The sequence below is a fragment of the Asparagus officinalis genome, chromosome 4, assembly GCF_001876935.1.
Source record: "Asparagus officinalis chromosome 4, Aspof.V1, whole genome shotgun sequence".
Classification (NCBI taxonomy): domain Eukaryota; kingdom Viridiplantae; phylum Streptophyta; class Magnoliopsida; order Asparagales; family Asparagaceae; genus Asparagus; species Asparagus officinalis.
Window position 1 is genome coordinate 125,897,290 of NC_033797.1, and position 14,745 is coordinate 125,912,034.

The 14,745-nt window shown below is 39.5% G+C and overlaps 3 protein-coding genes across 3 annotated transcripts; all 3 read left to right on the forward strand.

Annotated features, from left to right (window-relative positions):
- LOC109839257 (protein FAR1-RELATED SEQUENCE 5-like) lies at positions 887-3,528 on the forward strand. Its single transcript, XM_020407686.1, has 2 exons — positions 887-1,048; positions 1,386-3,528. Exon 2 carries the CDS (start codon positions 1,783-1,785, stop codon positions 3,526-3,528), a length of 1,746 nt encoding a protein of 581 aa, XP_020263275.1. The 5' UTR covers positions 887-1,048; positions 1,386-1,782.
- Positions 3,569-4,190, forward strand: LOC109839258. The gene is made up of 2 exons (XM_020407687.1): positions 3,569-4,086; positions 4,187-4,190. The coding sequence occupies exons 1-2, from the start codon at positions 3,569-3,571 to the stop codon at positions 4,188-4,190; spliced, it is 522 nt and encodes a 173-aa protein (XP_020263276.1).
- LOC109839259 (protein FAR1-RELATED SEQUENCE 5-like) lies at positions 7,220-9,981 on the forward strand. Its single transcript, XM_020407688.1, has 3 exons — positions 7,220-7,533; positions 7,630-9,867; positions 9,946-9,981. The coding sequence occupies exons 1-3, from the start codon at positions 7,474-7,476 to the stop codon at positions 9,979-9,981; spliced, it is 2,334 nt and encodes a 777-aa protein (XP_020263277.1). The 5' UTR covers positions 7,220-7,473.

Genomic DNA, 14,745 nt, shown 5'->3' on the forward strand with positions numbered 1-14,745 from the left:
TCTTTGTGTTCTTAGAGAAGTTTTCTAACTCTTTTCTCTAGCAATTTCATTATTGATTTTCATATTCTTATTATTGCTAGTTTGCTATTTGAGTTAGATTTTATTTTACTCATTGTTACACACACCTATATTGAGCTTTTAGTATTTACATACATAGTATAGTTGGGTGGTGAGAGATTATAACATTGAGTTGTGCTTAATTGTGTTCTCATCTATTGTAGAGAACAAATTCATATTTGTTACATTGTGAGTGTTGTAGGTTTTCGGTGAGCTAGAAAACCGAGTGTGTTGTGAAGTTTTCGGTGAACTAGAAAACCGAGTGTGAGGAGTGAACGTTGTTCGGTGAGCATTGAAAACCGACATAGTGTGGTTGTAAACGTTATTCGGGTGAGCGTAGAAAACCCGGTTGTGATAGTAGATTAGTTGCTACATAAGAAAACCTTATATCTATTGAAGAATAAATTAATTGTTCAAATGAGTTTGATATCATAGTCCTTTATATGTAAAGTTTGGATTTCTATTTAGTGTCTCAAATTGTTTAATGTAATATTAAATATATAGGACAGAATCTCTTAACCAAAAGGGTATCCTATTTTCTCTTCGGCATACCAAAATGAGGTAGAGGAACAAACTTAAGTATGAAAAAAGCAATAAAAAGATCATTCACATGCATATACTCAAAGAAATATACTACAGTTTAGTCAACAGTTTTTGATGACGCGAGCCGCCGACCACCGCTCTCTCTCCCCAGTTCCTCTCTCCGACGCGAGCCGCCGACCACCGCTCCGACCACCGCTCTCTCTCCCCAGTTCCTCTCTCCGACGCGAGCCGCCGACCACCGCTCCGACCACCGCTCTCTCTCCCCAGTTCCTCTCTCCGACGCGAGCCGCCGACCACCGCGTGAGTTCCTCTCTCTCCCCAATTCCTCTCTCCGACGCGAGCACCTCCGCTCTCCTTGCAGCCGCCGCGACCACCGCTCTCTTTCTCTAAACCTCTGTTCCTCAGCTCCGCTCGCTGTCGATTTCCTAAACCCTAGCTCGATTCTAAGGTCAGTTCTTTGATTTTTTTTCCTAATCAAGCAAAATTTGTCATGATATGCTTTAAGAGTTTAGAGCAAATACATATTAATTGTAGTTAAACTATTCGTCTTGAATCGTCTGCATGCTATAACCTGTTAATCGTCCATATTTGCTACATCTGCACTCTATTTTAATTCATTCGGCCATGGAGTTTATTCTAAATAAATAAATAAATAAAAATCAAGCACCCTCCCCTCACGAACAAACTTATTATGAATCAACTACCAAAAGAATCAAATTGTAACCATGGAATTCATTCGGCCATTTAGGCTCGATCATTTACCTGGATCTTTTGCATCGCTGCAGGTCACAAGTAATTACCAAAGAAAACTCAACATCTACTGAGAAGCTGTGAACTGAAGGTATGTTGCTTCCCGTTTCAGTTTTCTTGTACTTCTTAACGTTCTGTTACGTGTGCTGTAATTACAAATGCGGTGAATGTTGCCGGTTCTGGATATTTGTTTGTTTTTTTAATTGTCGAGATTTTTCTCTCTCAAATCCAACTTTGGTGTTTGAAGCAAGATATCCTGACTTTTATCCAATCATTTAATATTGTTGTGGGTCCAGCCTAATATGAGGTCAATCAATCTCTCTGTATATAAACTTTTTTTCGGTAGCTAAGTTTACTGCTTTTAAATTCTAACCACAACAAAAATACTAAGTTTGTTTTTCTTGAACTTATTTTCTTCTTTAGGAGTTTGGAATGGAGGAAACAAATTCAAATAGTGTAGAGTTCGGAATGGGAGAATCAAGTGTTATTGGAAGTGAAACTGCGGCCAATGATGCGAATGCTCCTAAACCACTACTAGGCATGAAGTTTAATAGTCATGAAGAAGCTTATAACTATTATAACTCTTATGCATTGTTGATGGGTTTTGGAATAAGGAAGAGCAGTGTGAATTACTCTCGCAAGACTAGAGAAGTGGTAGACAGAAAGTTTGTTTGTGATAAGGAGGGCTATAAACCTAATAGTGGCAAGATAGAGATCCCTCTTCGGCGAGAGACCCGAGTGGGATGTAAGGCAATGATGCGAGTGAAATTATTGGAGGACAAATCGTGGGAGGTCACGGGGTTTGTTGAAGAACATACAAATCATGTGTTGAGTAGTCCAGACAAAGCAAAAATGCACAGATCACATCAACAATTCCATAAAACTCAAAGATGTAAAAAACTTATTGATAGTCTACGAGAAGAAGGTATGCCTCCTTCCACTATTTCTCGCGTTATCAATGCAACCAATGGAAGAGACGGTGACTTTGTGACATCACAACAGTGCATTGATCATATCAGAACCCAAAGAATCAACAATATTGGTCATGAATGCATATCTATCATTCGACATTTTCAGAGTATGACAGCGAATGATCCAGAATTTTATTTTGCAATAGAAGTAGACAGTAGTGGACAAATGAGGAGTGTATTCTGGGCCGACGGAAGATCAAGAGCATCTTATTTGCAATTCAGTGATGTTATTGTGTTTGATGTGACATACAGAACTAATAAGTTCGGTCTTCCATTTGCTCCATTTACTGGTGTAAATCACCATAGGCAGTCCACTTTACTTGGTTGTGCATTATTAGCCGATGAACAGGAAGATACATTTGTTTGGTTATTTGAAGAATGGCTGAAATGCATGCACGGCATTGAACCAGGTGCTATTATAACAGATCAGGATAGAGCAATGTGTAATGCTATTCACTCAGTGTTTCCAACGACAAGACATCGTTATTGCTATTGGCACATGCAAAAGCATATTATTGATCATTTGCCTACTTTGGTATCTCGTTATGGTGAACAGTTTCAAAGGTATTGGGGCTTGTGGTGCAATAGTTCTTCAATTGAACAATGTGAAGGATATTGGGTTGAGATGAAAGAGAAGTTTGATATAAATGAAGAAGGGGAGGGATGGTTGCAAACAGTTTACAAATGCAGAGAACACTGGGTGCCGTGTTATCTGAAGGACACTTTTTTTGCTGGAATGAGATCAAGCCAAAGGAGTGAAAGTATTAATGCATTTTTTGATGGGTATGTTAACTCACAGACTCAGTTACACGAGTTTGTGACACAATATGAAAAAGCAGTAACTCATCGTCGCTTAAGTGAAGCCCATGAAGATTTTAAGAGTCTGAACACAAAGCCGGTTATGCTCCTTGGACATCCAATTGAGATCCAAGCTGGAGAAATGTATACACGCAATATGTTTGATGTGTTCCATACTGAATTCAAAGGATTTGGTACAGAGTTCTGTGAAGAATTGAGAAAAGATGGGGACATTGTTGAATACAAGGTCTGTAAGTTTACAGATAGAGGAAAATGGGAGGTGGTTACTTATGAACAATCCAGACAGATGCAGTTCTGTTGCACTTGTGCTTTGTTTGAAACTAATGGTGTGCTATGTAGACATATATTATCGTCAGATGCAGTTCTGTTGCACTTGTGCTTTGTTTGAAACTAATGGTGTGCTATGTAGACATATATTATCGCTAATGATGGCTAGGCAAATGGATTCATTACCCGACCACTACATCCTACACCGTTGGACCATACATGCAAGGCATCGTAACATTGGGGTTGGCAACATTGTATTTGGAAGAAACATCACCAGCTGTGAAGAGAAGATTAACTTATTGAAATCTTGGGCTTTAAGAGCAAAATTCAATAATGTGCTCGAGCTTGCATTTGATTCAGAAGAGAAGCTGCAACAACTTGATGATGTGCTAACAAATTTCATGGAATCACTTGAAGAAGAAGTTGGAGAAACTCAAGATCAAATTATGGATATTCCTCAACCTTCCGCACCCATTTCACATACAATAGAGAACATTCCTCAGATAACAGTTCGTGATCCTGATAGACCTGCAAGGACTAAAGGTCGTCCACGCAATGCTACTAGAATCCAGTCAGGTTTAGAACAGGCACAAGAAAAGAAAGAAAGGAAGAAACGCATATGTAGCAGATGTGGTGAACTCGGGCATTATAGAACTAGTTGTAAAGTTAACTTGCAAAGGTACCATTTTCGTTTCTATTCAGTTTTAGCCCTATATAAGTTTATGAAACTTGATAGCACAAAGTCATATCTCATGATTAATTTGTCATATAATTTGCAGCTAAACATATGCTCGGGTGGTGGATGTATTGGTTTGTTCAAAAAGTTATATCTCATGATTAATGTACGTATGATTGCTTGCATTTTTGTGTATCAATCTTTAACAGCGCTTTATTTACTCTGTTTTCAACTTTTAACAAACAATTTATTTGCTTGTGCATGTGTTTCTCTTACAGCGCTACCACTAACACAGGAACAAGCACAAGCAACTCAGGTTCATCCACAACTGTTGCTGATTGTCTTGTAGCTGCTGATGTATTACTACATTTTATGTATTAAGACTGATTGTGTTAAGACTGATTGTGTCTTGTAGCTGCTGATGTGTTAAGACTAATGTATTAAGACCGATGTATGTGTGTGTGTTATTGGTTAATTGATATGGATTGTTGTCTTGTATTAAGACCTATATAAGTTTTCACTCAAGGTGCCTACATGTCAAGATGAAACTTCAGGAGTATTAAGTTCGAAAACTACATACTACAGGTTGGTGAGCTAATGCAGCAAAATTATATATACCGTCCAAGGACGGATTAGCTAATCATGTATTTTTGAATATGATGCTGATGTGAATCATGTGATTTTTAAAATTATTGCTGGTATAACTTTTGGATTCTTAAACCTGAGCTACTTCCTCTTATTTGACTCCTGTTTTGTTGAACAAAGTGGTTGAATCTATTATTTAATCCGATGTACATATAGTTTTCTCTATGTTTACAGAGTTCAAGGTTTTAAACATGTTATCAAAACAATAGAAGGTTGGCGGAGTTACTACAGGAATGTAGTGTATATGCAGATGAAGATTTTTGCAGCAGTAGGATTTCGCATAAAGGCAAATGAAGGCAATTGCAGCTGCACTTGAGATCACACTACCCATCTTGTAGTCCACAACTCTGTCCTTAAAAAAAACGCGCACACACACAATGATCTGATACAAACAATATGACATAAGTTCTCACAATCACATAAGTTCTTACAAATACATAAGTTCTCACAATCTCACAATCACATAAGTTCTTACAAATACATAAGTTCTCACAATCTCACAAGTTCTTACAAATACGTAAGTTCTCACAATCTCACAATCACATAAGTTCGTACAAATACATAAGTTCTCACAATCTCACAAGTTCTTAGAAATACGTAAGTTCTCACAATCTTACAATCACATAAGTTACTCGATACATAAGTTCTCACAATCACATATTTTTTGCAAGAGAGAAAAAAATAAATACGATACATATTACAAACACTAATATTATTGTAAACACTGAACCTAATGCAAAAGCATAGATGGGGGAAATAGTAGTTCTTGAGCTCGATGCAGAATCAGGTGTCGGGACATAAAAAGGTGTTTGGACATGTCTTGAGTTGGCTGCTGAATCACAAGCGATGCTGTGCTTATCCCATTCAACTAGAGCCTCTTCGTACGTTGCATACCCTTTATATGCGGCATTTGGGAATTTATCAACTTGCATTTTACAGTCCTCCCAATTATTAAAAATTCCACATCTTCGACCTCTCTTCACAATGTAAAAACTCTTTCTTGCCATGGACCACCTAAAAAATTATGGTTTGAAGCAAAATCACAGTAAAAACTCTCTTAATTTCTTTGTGGAATTAAGAGAAATTATAAAATCACATCTATTTTATTTTGCATGACTCTAGAAATAGCTACAATCACAAGATGTAATTGTGTTTTTTGTTCTATGTATATTAAACATGGCAGGAGCATATACTTTATTAAATTTGCTAAAGTAGTCCAAATACAACATCGAGAGAGAACTCATGTTTATCCTCATGTTTATCCTCATAATACAATGCTCAGTAGCTACTTGTTTTTCCCCTGTGATATTATCACACTGCTGCCACTAGAAAAGGGTGCGGAAAAGATGCAAAGTGCAGAAATAAATTTGCAGTAACTTGTTTTTGGTCACGGGAATCCAGCTGAGCATTGTATTTGGTCACGGAAAACAAGTAGCTACTGAATTTGCAGTAATAAATTTGCAGTAATCTCTCTATATACAATCCTCATAATACAAAGTGCAAAGTGCAGAAATAAATTTGCAGTAATCTCTCTATATACAATCCTCATAATACAGTGCAGAAATAAATTGTATTTGGTCACGGGAATCCAGCTGTGCGGACATTTTTCACAAAACTCCCTGCAGCGCACAATGTATGTGAGCTGCCAGCTCACATACAGTTTTCTCTCTCTCTCTCTCTCTCTCTCTCTCTCTATATATATCTCCCGCCCAGATCGCGCCATCACCTCCCGCCTCCTCCTCTCCAGCGCCCGAAATCGCCGCCGGAGCTCGCCGCCCCCGATCAGCGTCGCCGCCGGCTCAAGATCGCGCATTCGGTCGCCATCACCGACCTCCTCCCCCTCACCACCGCCCGAAAGCGCCGGCGCCCAAGCTCGGCCTGTGTCTCGACGTCCCCGATCAGCGTCGCCGCCGTCCCCTTGCCCTAGCCATCACCTCCCCTCCTCCTCTCCAGCGCCCGAGATCACCGCAGCTGAGCGTCGCTGCCGGGTCATCGCCGTCTACTCGTCCTCGCCATCGAGCTCACCCCTCGTCATCAGCCACGCCTCCGACGGCATTCGAGCTCAGCCCTCAGGTTCATCGCCGCCTCCGGAGCTCAACCAAGCCCTCGACGTCTGCCTCGCCATCACCTCCCCCCTCCTCTCCACATCCCGAAATCGCCGCAGCCTGCGCTTGCCGTCCCCGCTCAGTGTTGCCGCCGGCTCATCGCACTTCGCCGCTGTCGAGGTCGCCTCCACCGAGGTAAGGCATCAGTTCTAAATTAACGTGTTAGTTCTAACTGAAATGCATGTTAGCTAGCTCTAAATTAACGTGTTAGTTTTAATTGAAATGCATGTTAATGCTACCGGGATGCATGTTAGCTCTAATGGAGATGATGTTAGTTCTATTACGAGGCATGTTAGTTCTAGTTGGCGTTCCTGTTAGATCTAGTGGATTTCATGATGGTTCTATCTTCCTTCATGCATATTCCTTGGATCTATCTTCTTCCTTTTAATTTCAGCTCATACATTACTTGGTTTGCAGCACTCACTCTATGGCTACGAGCCGGATAATTTAGAGCTATTTTTGCCATGTATTGTTAAATTGGATATAAACTTTAAATTTGGTTTAAACTATCGTTTAGAAATTGTTTAGTGAAATTGAAAGATCAACTTGATGACGTTTTTTGAGCGATTTTGAACTTCTTATATGTGATAATTTGATAGCTTGTATAGACACTCCACCAATTCTCTCACGTGAGGCAACAATGGAAGAAGATAAAAGCCAGGACCATGATCTACTATCTACAACATGGCTTCCCCCTCAGGTGATAATATCTTATTGTTTATAGTGTACTACTAACTAATGACATATACCAAAATAGTTGTCTTTTAGCATGAGTTTTGTTTCTCTATTTTTATAGGCATCCGAGCATGAGGAGAATGGTGATGAGCTTATGGGCGTTGAAAATGGTGAAGATAATTTAAACAGCGTTGATCCATATATCGGAATGGAGTTCTCTACTCATGAGGAAGCTTATAATTTCTACAATGCATACGCCAGACTTAAGGGATTTGGTGTTCGCAAGGGTCACACAGCTTGGTCGAGAAAGAAAGATGCAATCCTATCTAGAATATTTGTATGTGACAAAGAAGGCTTTAAATCTTTAAAAGATAAAAGAGAAGATGGTCGGAATGTAATTCGAAAGTTCGATACAAGATGTGGATGCAACGCAAGGATGGTTATTGGACTTGATAGAAGCACTGAAAAATGGGTGGTCCGAAAGTTAAACAGTAAGCATAATGGTCATCCATTAACCACCCCAACTCGGGTAAAGAAGCACTACTCACATCGGACACTTCATCGAGCTCAATCGACAAAAAGGTTGATAGATACTCTTGACAATCAAGGTTTACGGCCTTCTGCCATTTGTAAGGTTGTAGACGTTGCTCATGGCAATGAACAAGGCTCTCTCACTCAACAAGAATGCCAAGCACAACTTAGACTTAAACGAAGAAACAACGTCGGCCATGAGTGCGTGAACATAGTTCGTCAATTTCAAGAGAAAAAGGTATCTGATCCTCAATTTTACTTCGCACTTGATTTAGAAAATGATGGGACGATGAGAAGTGTTTTTTGGATGGATGGTAGGTCGAGGACTTCTTACTTGCAATTTGGAGATGTTGTTTGCTTTGATGTTACATATAGAACGAACAATTTAAAATTGCCGTTTGCACCATTTACGGGCGTTAACCATCATCGACAGTCTACTCTATTTGGGTGTGCGTTACTGGCCGATGAAACGGAGGAGACGTTTATATGGTTATTTAGCCAATGGTTAAAATGTATGTCGGGTATAGCACCAGTAACAATCATCACTGATCAAGATAAAGCTATGTGTGGTGCTATTCACAAAGTTTTTCCTAAAACTCGCCATCGCTTTTGTTCTTGGCACCTTCGTAGGAATGCCTTACAAAATCTTCAATCAATGCATAATGATTATGGTGAGGATGTTGGTGTAAAGTATAACAAATGGTATTGGAGTAAATCGGAAGAAAAATTTGAAAAGCGTTGGGAAGAAATGAGGGACAAATATGGTGCAGATAAAAGGAGTTGGTTAGTAAATTTATACAATCATCGAGATCATTGGGCTCCAGTGTATCTTAAAGACACTTTTACTGCAGGAATGACATCTACTCAGCGGAGTGAGGGAATTAATGCTTTTTTTGATCATTTTGTGAATGTAAATACCGAGTTACATGATTTTGTTAAGCAGTATGATAATGCTGTCAGAGCTCGCCGAGCCGCTGAACTTGAGCAAGATTTTAAGTCCACAAACTCAGTTCCTACATTGATAATTGAACATCCCATTGAAAAACAAGCTCGGGAGAATTATACGAAGAATCTGTTTACTATCTTTCAGAAAGAACTCAAGGATAGTTACTCCATGCTTCATGAAAAGTTGTCGAAGGACGGCGCAAGTGCTACTTATGCCGTTTGGAATATAGATAGCGAGGCTGAAAGCAAGAAGATAGTAAAGCATCATGTTGTTTTCGATACATCCAAAGAAAAAAGAATTAAGTGCTCTTGTGCGAGATTTGAGATGGAAGGTATATTATGCAAACATAGCTTGCACATTTTAGTAAAGAAGCAAGTATTAGAAATTCCATCAAGATATATCATGCAACGATGGACAATTAAAGCAAGACATGTTGGTTGCGGAGTTGTTAGAAATTGCATTACAAATAGTGAAGACCAACTATCTATCATTAAACATTGGGCCCTTAGGAGTAGATGTAACAAGGCACTAGAAGATACATTGACTTCAAGTACACTTCATGATAAGTTTAGTGCTTTTTTAGACTCATTTTTTGAAGAAGTTGAGAATAACAAGATTGAGAAGGAACATAACGACAATGGAAATGAGAGCAATGCCAGCAATAAGATGCCTACTTCATCCATACCCATCTCTATAGAGGAAGCAACTCAAATCACTATTCGTGATCCAGATAAGCCTGTTGCCACGAAGGGACGACCAGCACATGCTACTAGAATTAAGTCGGGAGTGGAGATAGCACAAGAAAAGAGTATAAAAAAACAAAGATTTTGTGGGTTTTGTAAGGGAAAAGGACATTATATAACGAGTTGTCCTTTAGCTAAGGTATTATACTTAATCTTGATTTAATATTTTTTCAATGTCTTTGCATTTGTCATGATAAAGTTGCAATTTTTTTTGTAGAACAAAAATGTTGCTCGTGGAGGTCGAGAAAGTTAACGGCATCGCCAAAACAAAGTTTACGGAGGGCCAAAACAAAGCATGTGTTTCGGTTGAATGTTCACAATTTGATTTATTCACTTTTCCCTTAAGATTTATGTATGTATGGATGATAATGTGGTTGTATGGATTAATCATGTATGGATGATAATTTGAATTAATTTTTCCCCCCAGAACAATGAGGAACTAAACAGTATTAAGTGGGTACAAAACGAGCAATTAGTGGGTACAAAACTTGAATAAGTGGGTACAAAAATAAAATCATGGCATTATTAGGTACAAAGCTTGATTAAGTTGGTACAAACTTGAATAAGTGGGTACAAAGCTTGATTAAGTGGGTACAATATTTGAATCCAGAGCAAAGAGGTACAAAACGGTGCCTAAGTAGGTACAAAACGTGTATAAATGGGTACAAAACTTGAATAAGTGTGTACAAAATTTGCAGCAGAATAATGAGGTACAAAACATGGTTAAGTGGGTACAAAACTTGAATAAATGAGTACCAAACTTGATTAAGTGGGTACAAAACTTGATTAAGTGTGTACAACGTGTATAAATGGGTACAAAGGCTTGATTAATTGGGTACAAAACGTGTATAAATGGGTACAAAACGGTGCCTAAATAAGTACAAAACGTGTATAAATGGGTACAAAACTTGAATAAGTGTGTACAAAATTTTGATTCCAGTATAATGAGGTACAAAACATGGTTAAGTGGGTGCAAAACTTGAATAAATGGGTACCAAACTTGATTAAGTGGGTACCAAACTTGATTAAGTGGGTACCAAACATGAATTACCTCTGCAGCTAATTCATGAGAGTCTTGGCTTGTTTCCATGTCGCAGCTTTAATTGCCTCTATGCTCAAGTATTTATGCCCATCTTTCTTGTAATTTTATGAGAGAATATGTTGAGGAGGATGGAGTTGATCCCAACTATATAAGTGCAGGGGTGGGATAAATTGTTTCCGTTAGCAAAATCTTGCTGTTAGCAAAGAACCTGGCGTGCACTGTTTTGAGTTGTGGTTTTTTGACCGTTGCACAATTTTTACCGTTGCTGGTTTCAGTTGGTTTTTTGGGCAGGCAAGCACACTGCTTGAACTTGCTAATCTGGTTTCCTATATTTGAGGTTGTGCAATACGAACATGTGAAATGCAAGAAATGTGACAAAGGACAATACATTTCTTTATTGCAAAGAGTTGAAACGAACACAATAAATGTGAAATTTGATTTCAATCCCTTGATTTCCATGTTGAAACGAACATAATACTTCAAATCTGAGAAAACACATTGAAATGCTGGGAATTTGTTTTCGTGGTACATTGCTGGTTTCTTTTTTTTGCAGAAAACAACCGAACAGGCCCTAACATGAAATCGATTTACTGCTAGTTCTAGGACAAATTCCATTTTAGGTCAAATCTGTTATTTCTAATCGATTTCATGTTAGTTCTAATTGATTTCTTGTTAGTTCAGATGAATTTCATGCTAGTTCTAACACAAACAGTCGTTAGTGATTTTTTCTTAATTGTGTTATGTTATTTGTTGATGTTTCTATTGATTTAGTTAATGATTATTTGTTTTGTTTATGTTATTTATTTGCAGCGCTTCCCAATGACAATATAGATTGTGGTCCGTCGTTATCAACGGCCGCCGTTATCGACGACCACATGTGTTTCAGATAGGATTCCAAATGACAATCCTTCCGGAGATAATGTTTTGATGGTTGACCCTATCTACCAGGTAGAACAAACAATATCTCAGCTATAAGTAACATAGGCAAAAGAACCCACATTTGCAGTAGAACTTGCGTTAGCTGGAGGTAGAACTAACAAGAGAACATATAGAACTAACACGGGAGCCGCTATAACTAACATAGGCATTGGAACCAACATTTATACTAAATAAACGCTAGCTAGAGGTAGAACTAACACGAGAATAGCTAGAACTAATACGGGAGCCGTTAGAACTAACAATTACACAACTAGAACTAACAATTACACAGTAGAACTAACACCATAGGGTTAGGTGGGTTTCGTTGATCCACTGTGCGAGCCGGTGGGGTTATCTGGATGAGGAGCATTGGCGGTGGGGGGAGCATTGGCGGTGGGGAGAGCCCTCGGCAAATTGGATCCCCCGACCCCTTGGTTCTGGAGGAACAGCAACCATTGGTCTCTCTCAACAGTCATGTGCCTGCCGTCCCAACTAACCTCCTGTAACTCTGGGTCAGTATTAAAAGGCTGCGCACGCGGGGCCTCTAAGCTTATGCGAGTGGGTCCCTCAGTCCTCTCCAAATCCCCCCTGCCGAGTACCTGCGTGACGGCGTGGCCTTCCCTTAGGATCCCGTCAACTGGGGAGATGTAACGAAAACGAACATGCTTTGGGACATCAGATAAATCCCTAATCTTCAGAAGCACTTTCAATTCTTTGAAGTTATCATGTGTTATGTCACCACAAGAGCTCATGATGCATTCACCGATACCATCGAGCAGAGATTGCAGAAAGTCAAAATCCCAGAGATGGTATGGGAGGTGGAATAGGCAGATCCATACTGGAAAAGGTTGGGGAACCGTTGAAAGCCTGAGATCCTCCTTCCATCTGCGGAATCTGCCCGTAAAGGTGCCCCCATCTACCAGGCCGAGCTCTATGGCTTGGGTAAGAAGGGCGACGGATGGAAACTGCACCATGAAGCTCTTTCCTGGTGCTTCTTTGATTTGATAGGACCATGAACTACGATTGAAGTGAAAAGCCAGCATCTCTCTGAGCTCCTGGACGGATGGATGGCCTGACCTAAGATTGAAGATTGCGAAAGCAGAGAGATATAGGATGGTGCTGGCGGTGTTGGTAGGGACGGTAAGCATCCTTGGAGGGGCACGAGAAGTAATACCATGATGACAATCTCGAGAAGTATGCCCTGACCCATGGCAGTGTGTACATGTGCCATCCATAGCCATCTGTGATGGTTTATGACAGAGATTGAAGATGCTGGACATAGGTATTCGTTTGGGGATGAGGGATTTAGAGAGGCGCCTGTGCTGGTGGAAAAGGACAAAGCTTGAATATCGAGGGAAATACTATTTTAACACCCTTTCCTGAACTGGAAAGACGCGGATATATGATGTGAACTGTTGGGGTGATAGACATGTCTTGGAAAGCAGCGAACATATAAATGATGTAACATCTAGAACTAACACTTACTCAAATAGATCGCTAGCGAAATTAGAACTGACTGTAAGTAAACTAGAACTAACATTGAATCAATTAGAACTAACGTAGCATCTATAACCAGCACGGGCGATAGAAATAGCGCGGGCTGCGGTTAGAACTAACACTTTAAATCTAGGACTGCCTGCATATAAATGCCTACTAACATTAAAACAATTAGAACTAACGTTGTAAGTATTTTCATGTTGAATATTTCCTTTTTTACTTTCAACTTGAGCAAATACTGATTGAATAATATGTTTCTTATGAACTCAGAAAATTTTACTTCGTTCTGTTCCTCGAATTTCAAGTAGAACAGCTTTTTTGCAAGAGTTTCAATTAGAACTATCACGAAAACAACTAGATCTAACACGAGATGGGATAGAACTAACACGAGATGGGCTAGAACTGACTGTATATAAGCTAGAACTAACACTTGTGATGGAAATAACGCGGGCTGGAGGTAGAACTAACACGATACGGTTCGTAACTGACTGTATATAAGTTAGTTCTAAGTCGTGCTGGCATTAGTTCCGTTACAAGTGTCAGTTCTGGCTGCCATGTTATCCCTAGCTCACTCCTTGTCAGTTCTAGCTCACTCCTTGTCAGTTCTAGCTCACTTCTTGTTAGTTCTAGCCGCCCTCCTGTTAGTTCTAGCACTTCTCGGGTTAGTTCTACTTCGTGCTGGCGTTAGTTCAACGCCAAGTGTTTGTTGTGGTGACCATGTTAGCCCTGTATCACTTATTGTTAGTTCTAGCTGTCATCTTGTTAGTTCTAGTTCATCTAACGCTCCACTAGAGCTAACAAGAAATGAGGTAACCCAAACACAATTGCAATTAGATGAACCAAGTACTCTTTTAGAACCGACACGAAGTTAGAGCTAACAATACATCTGAAAATATGCATTTTCAATTAAATAATATTACATTATTGTATTTGTATAAACATGTCATTCATCACTATACGCTGAGCCGTCTTTATGTCGCTGCGCACAACCAGCTATCAATAAGTGAGCGGCAAGTCTTGCACGCATAGCTTTAGGGATATTGCCAGGTGGATTAACCAACAATGTCGAGCCACCTCCAATTATTGCTCTGATATAGAGGTAGATGAACACACCACAGTCATAGCTGCAACATAAAATAATAAATTAGACATTTTCGTTATATCGAATACTAACACAATTTAGGGCCATGAACTAACCGCCCTCTTTGTTGCTCGCATTTGATGGCTCGGTATTTAAACACTCTGTGAACATTTGCCTTAACAAAATCAACTTGTTGTTCATCAAAAAAGTTTATGATTTTATTAACAGGCTCCATCCAAGCTTCGTGGCCAGCTGAACTGTAGTGGTACACGATCTTTTCTTTCAAGTCAACCAGAACATGATGCCAGTGATCGTCCCTGACCAAGGGGATCAACAGGTGCTCTATACGGACAGCGGTATATTTTTCAATATATTCCAAAAATAGCTCGTAATGTTCCGCCCCGACGCCATAGAGTGAGTGCTGCAAACAAAGTAATGTATGGGTTGAACTTAAAAGGGAGAATTCAGGATTACGCATG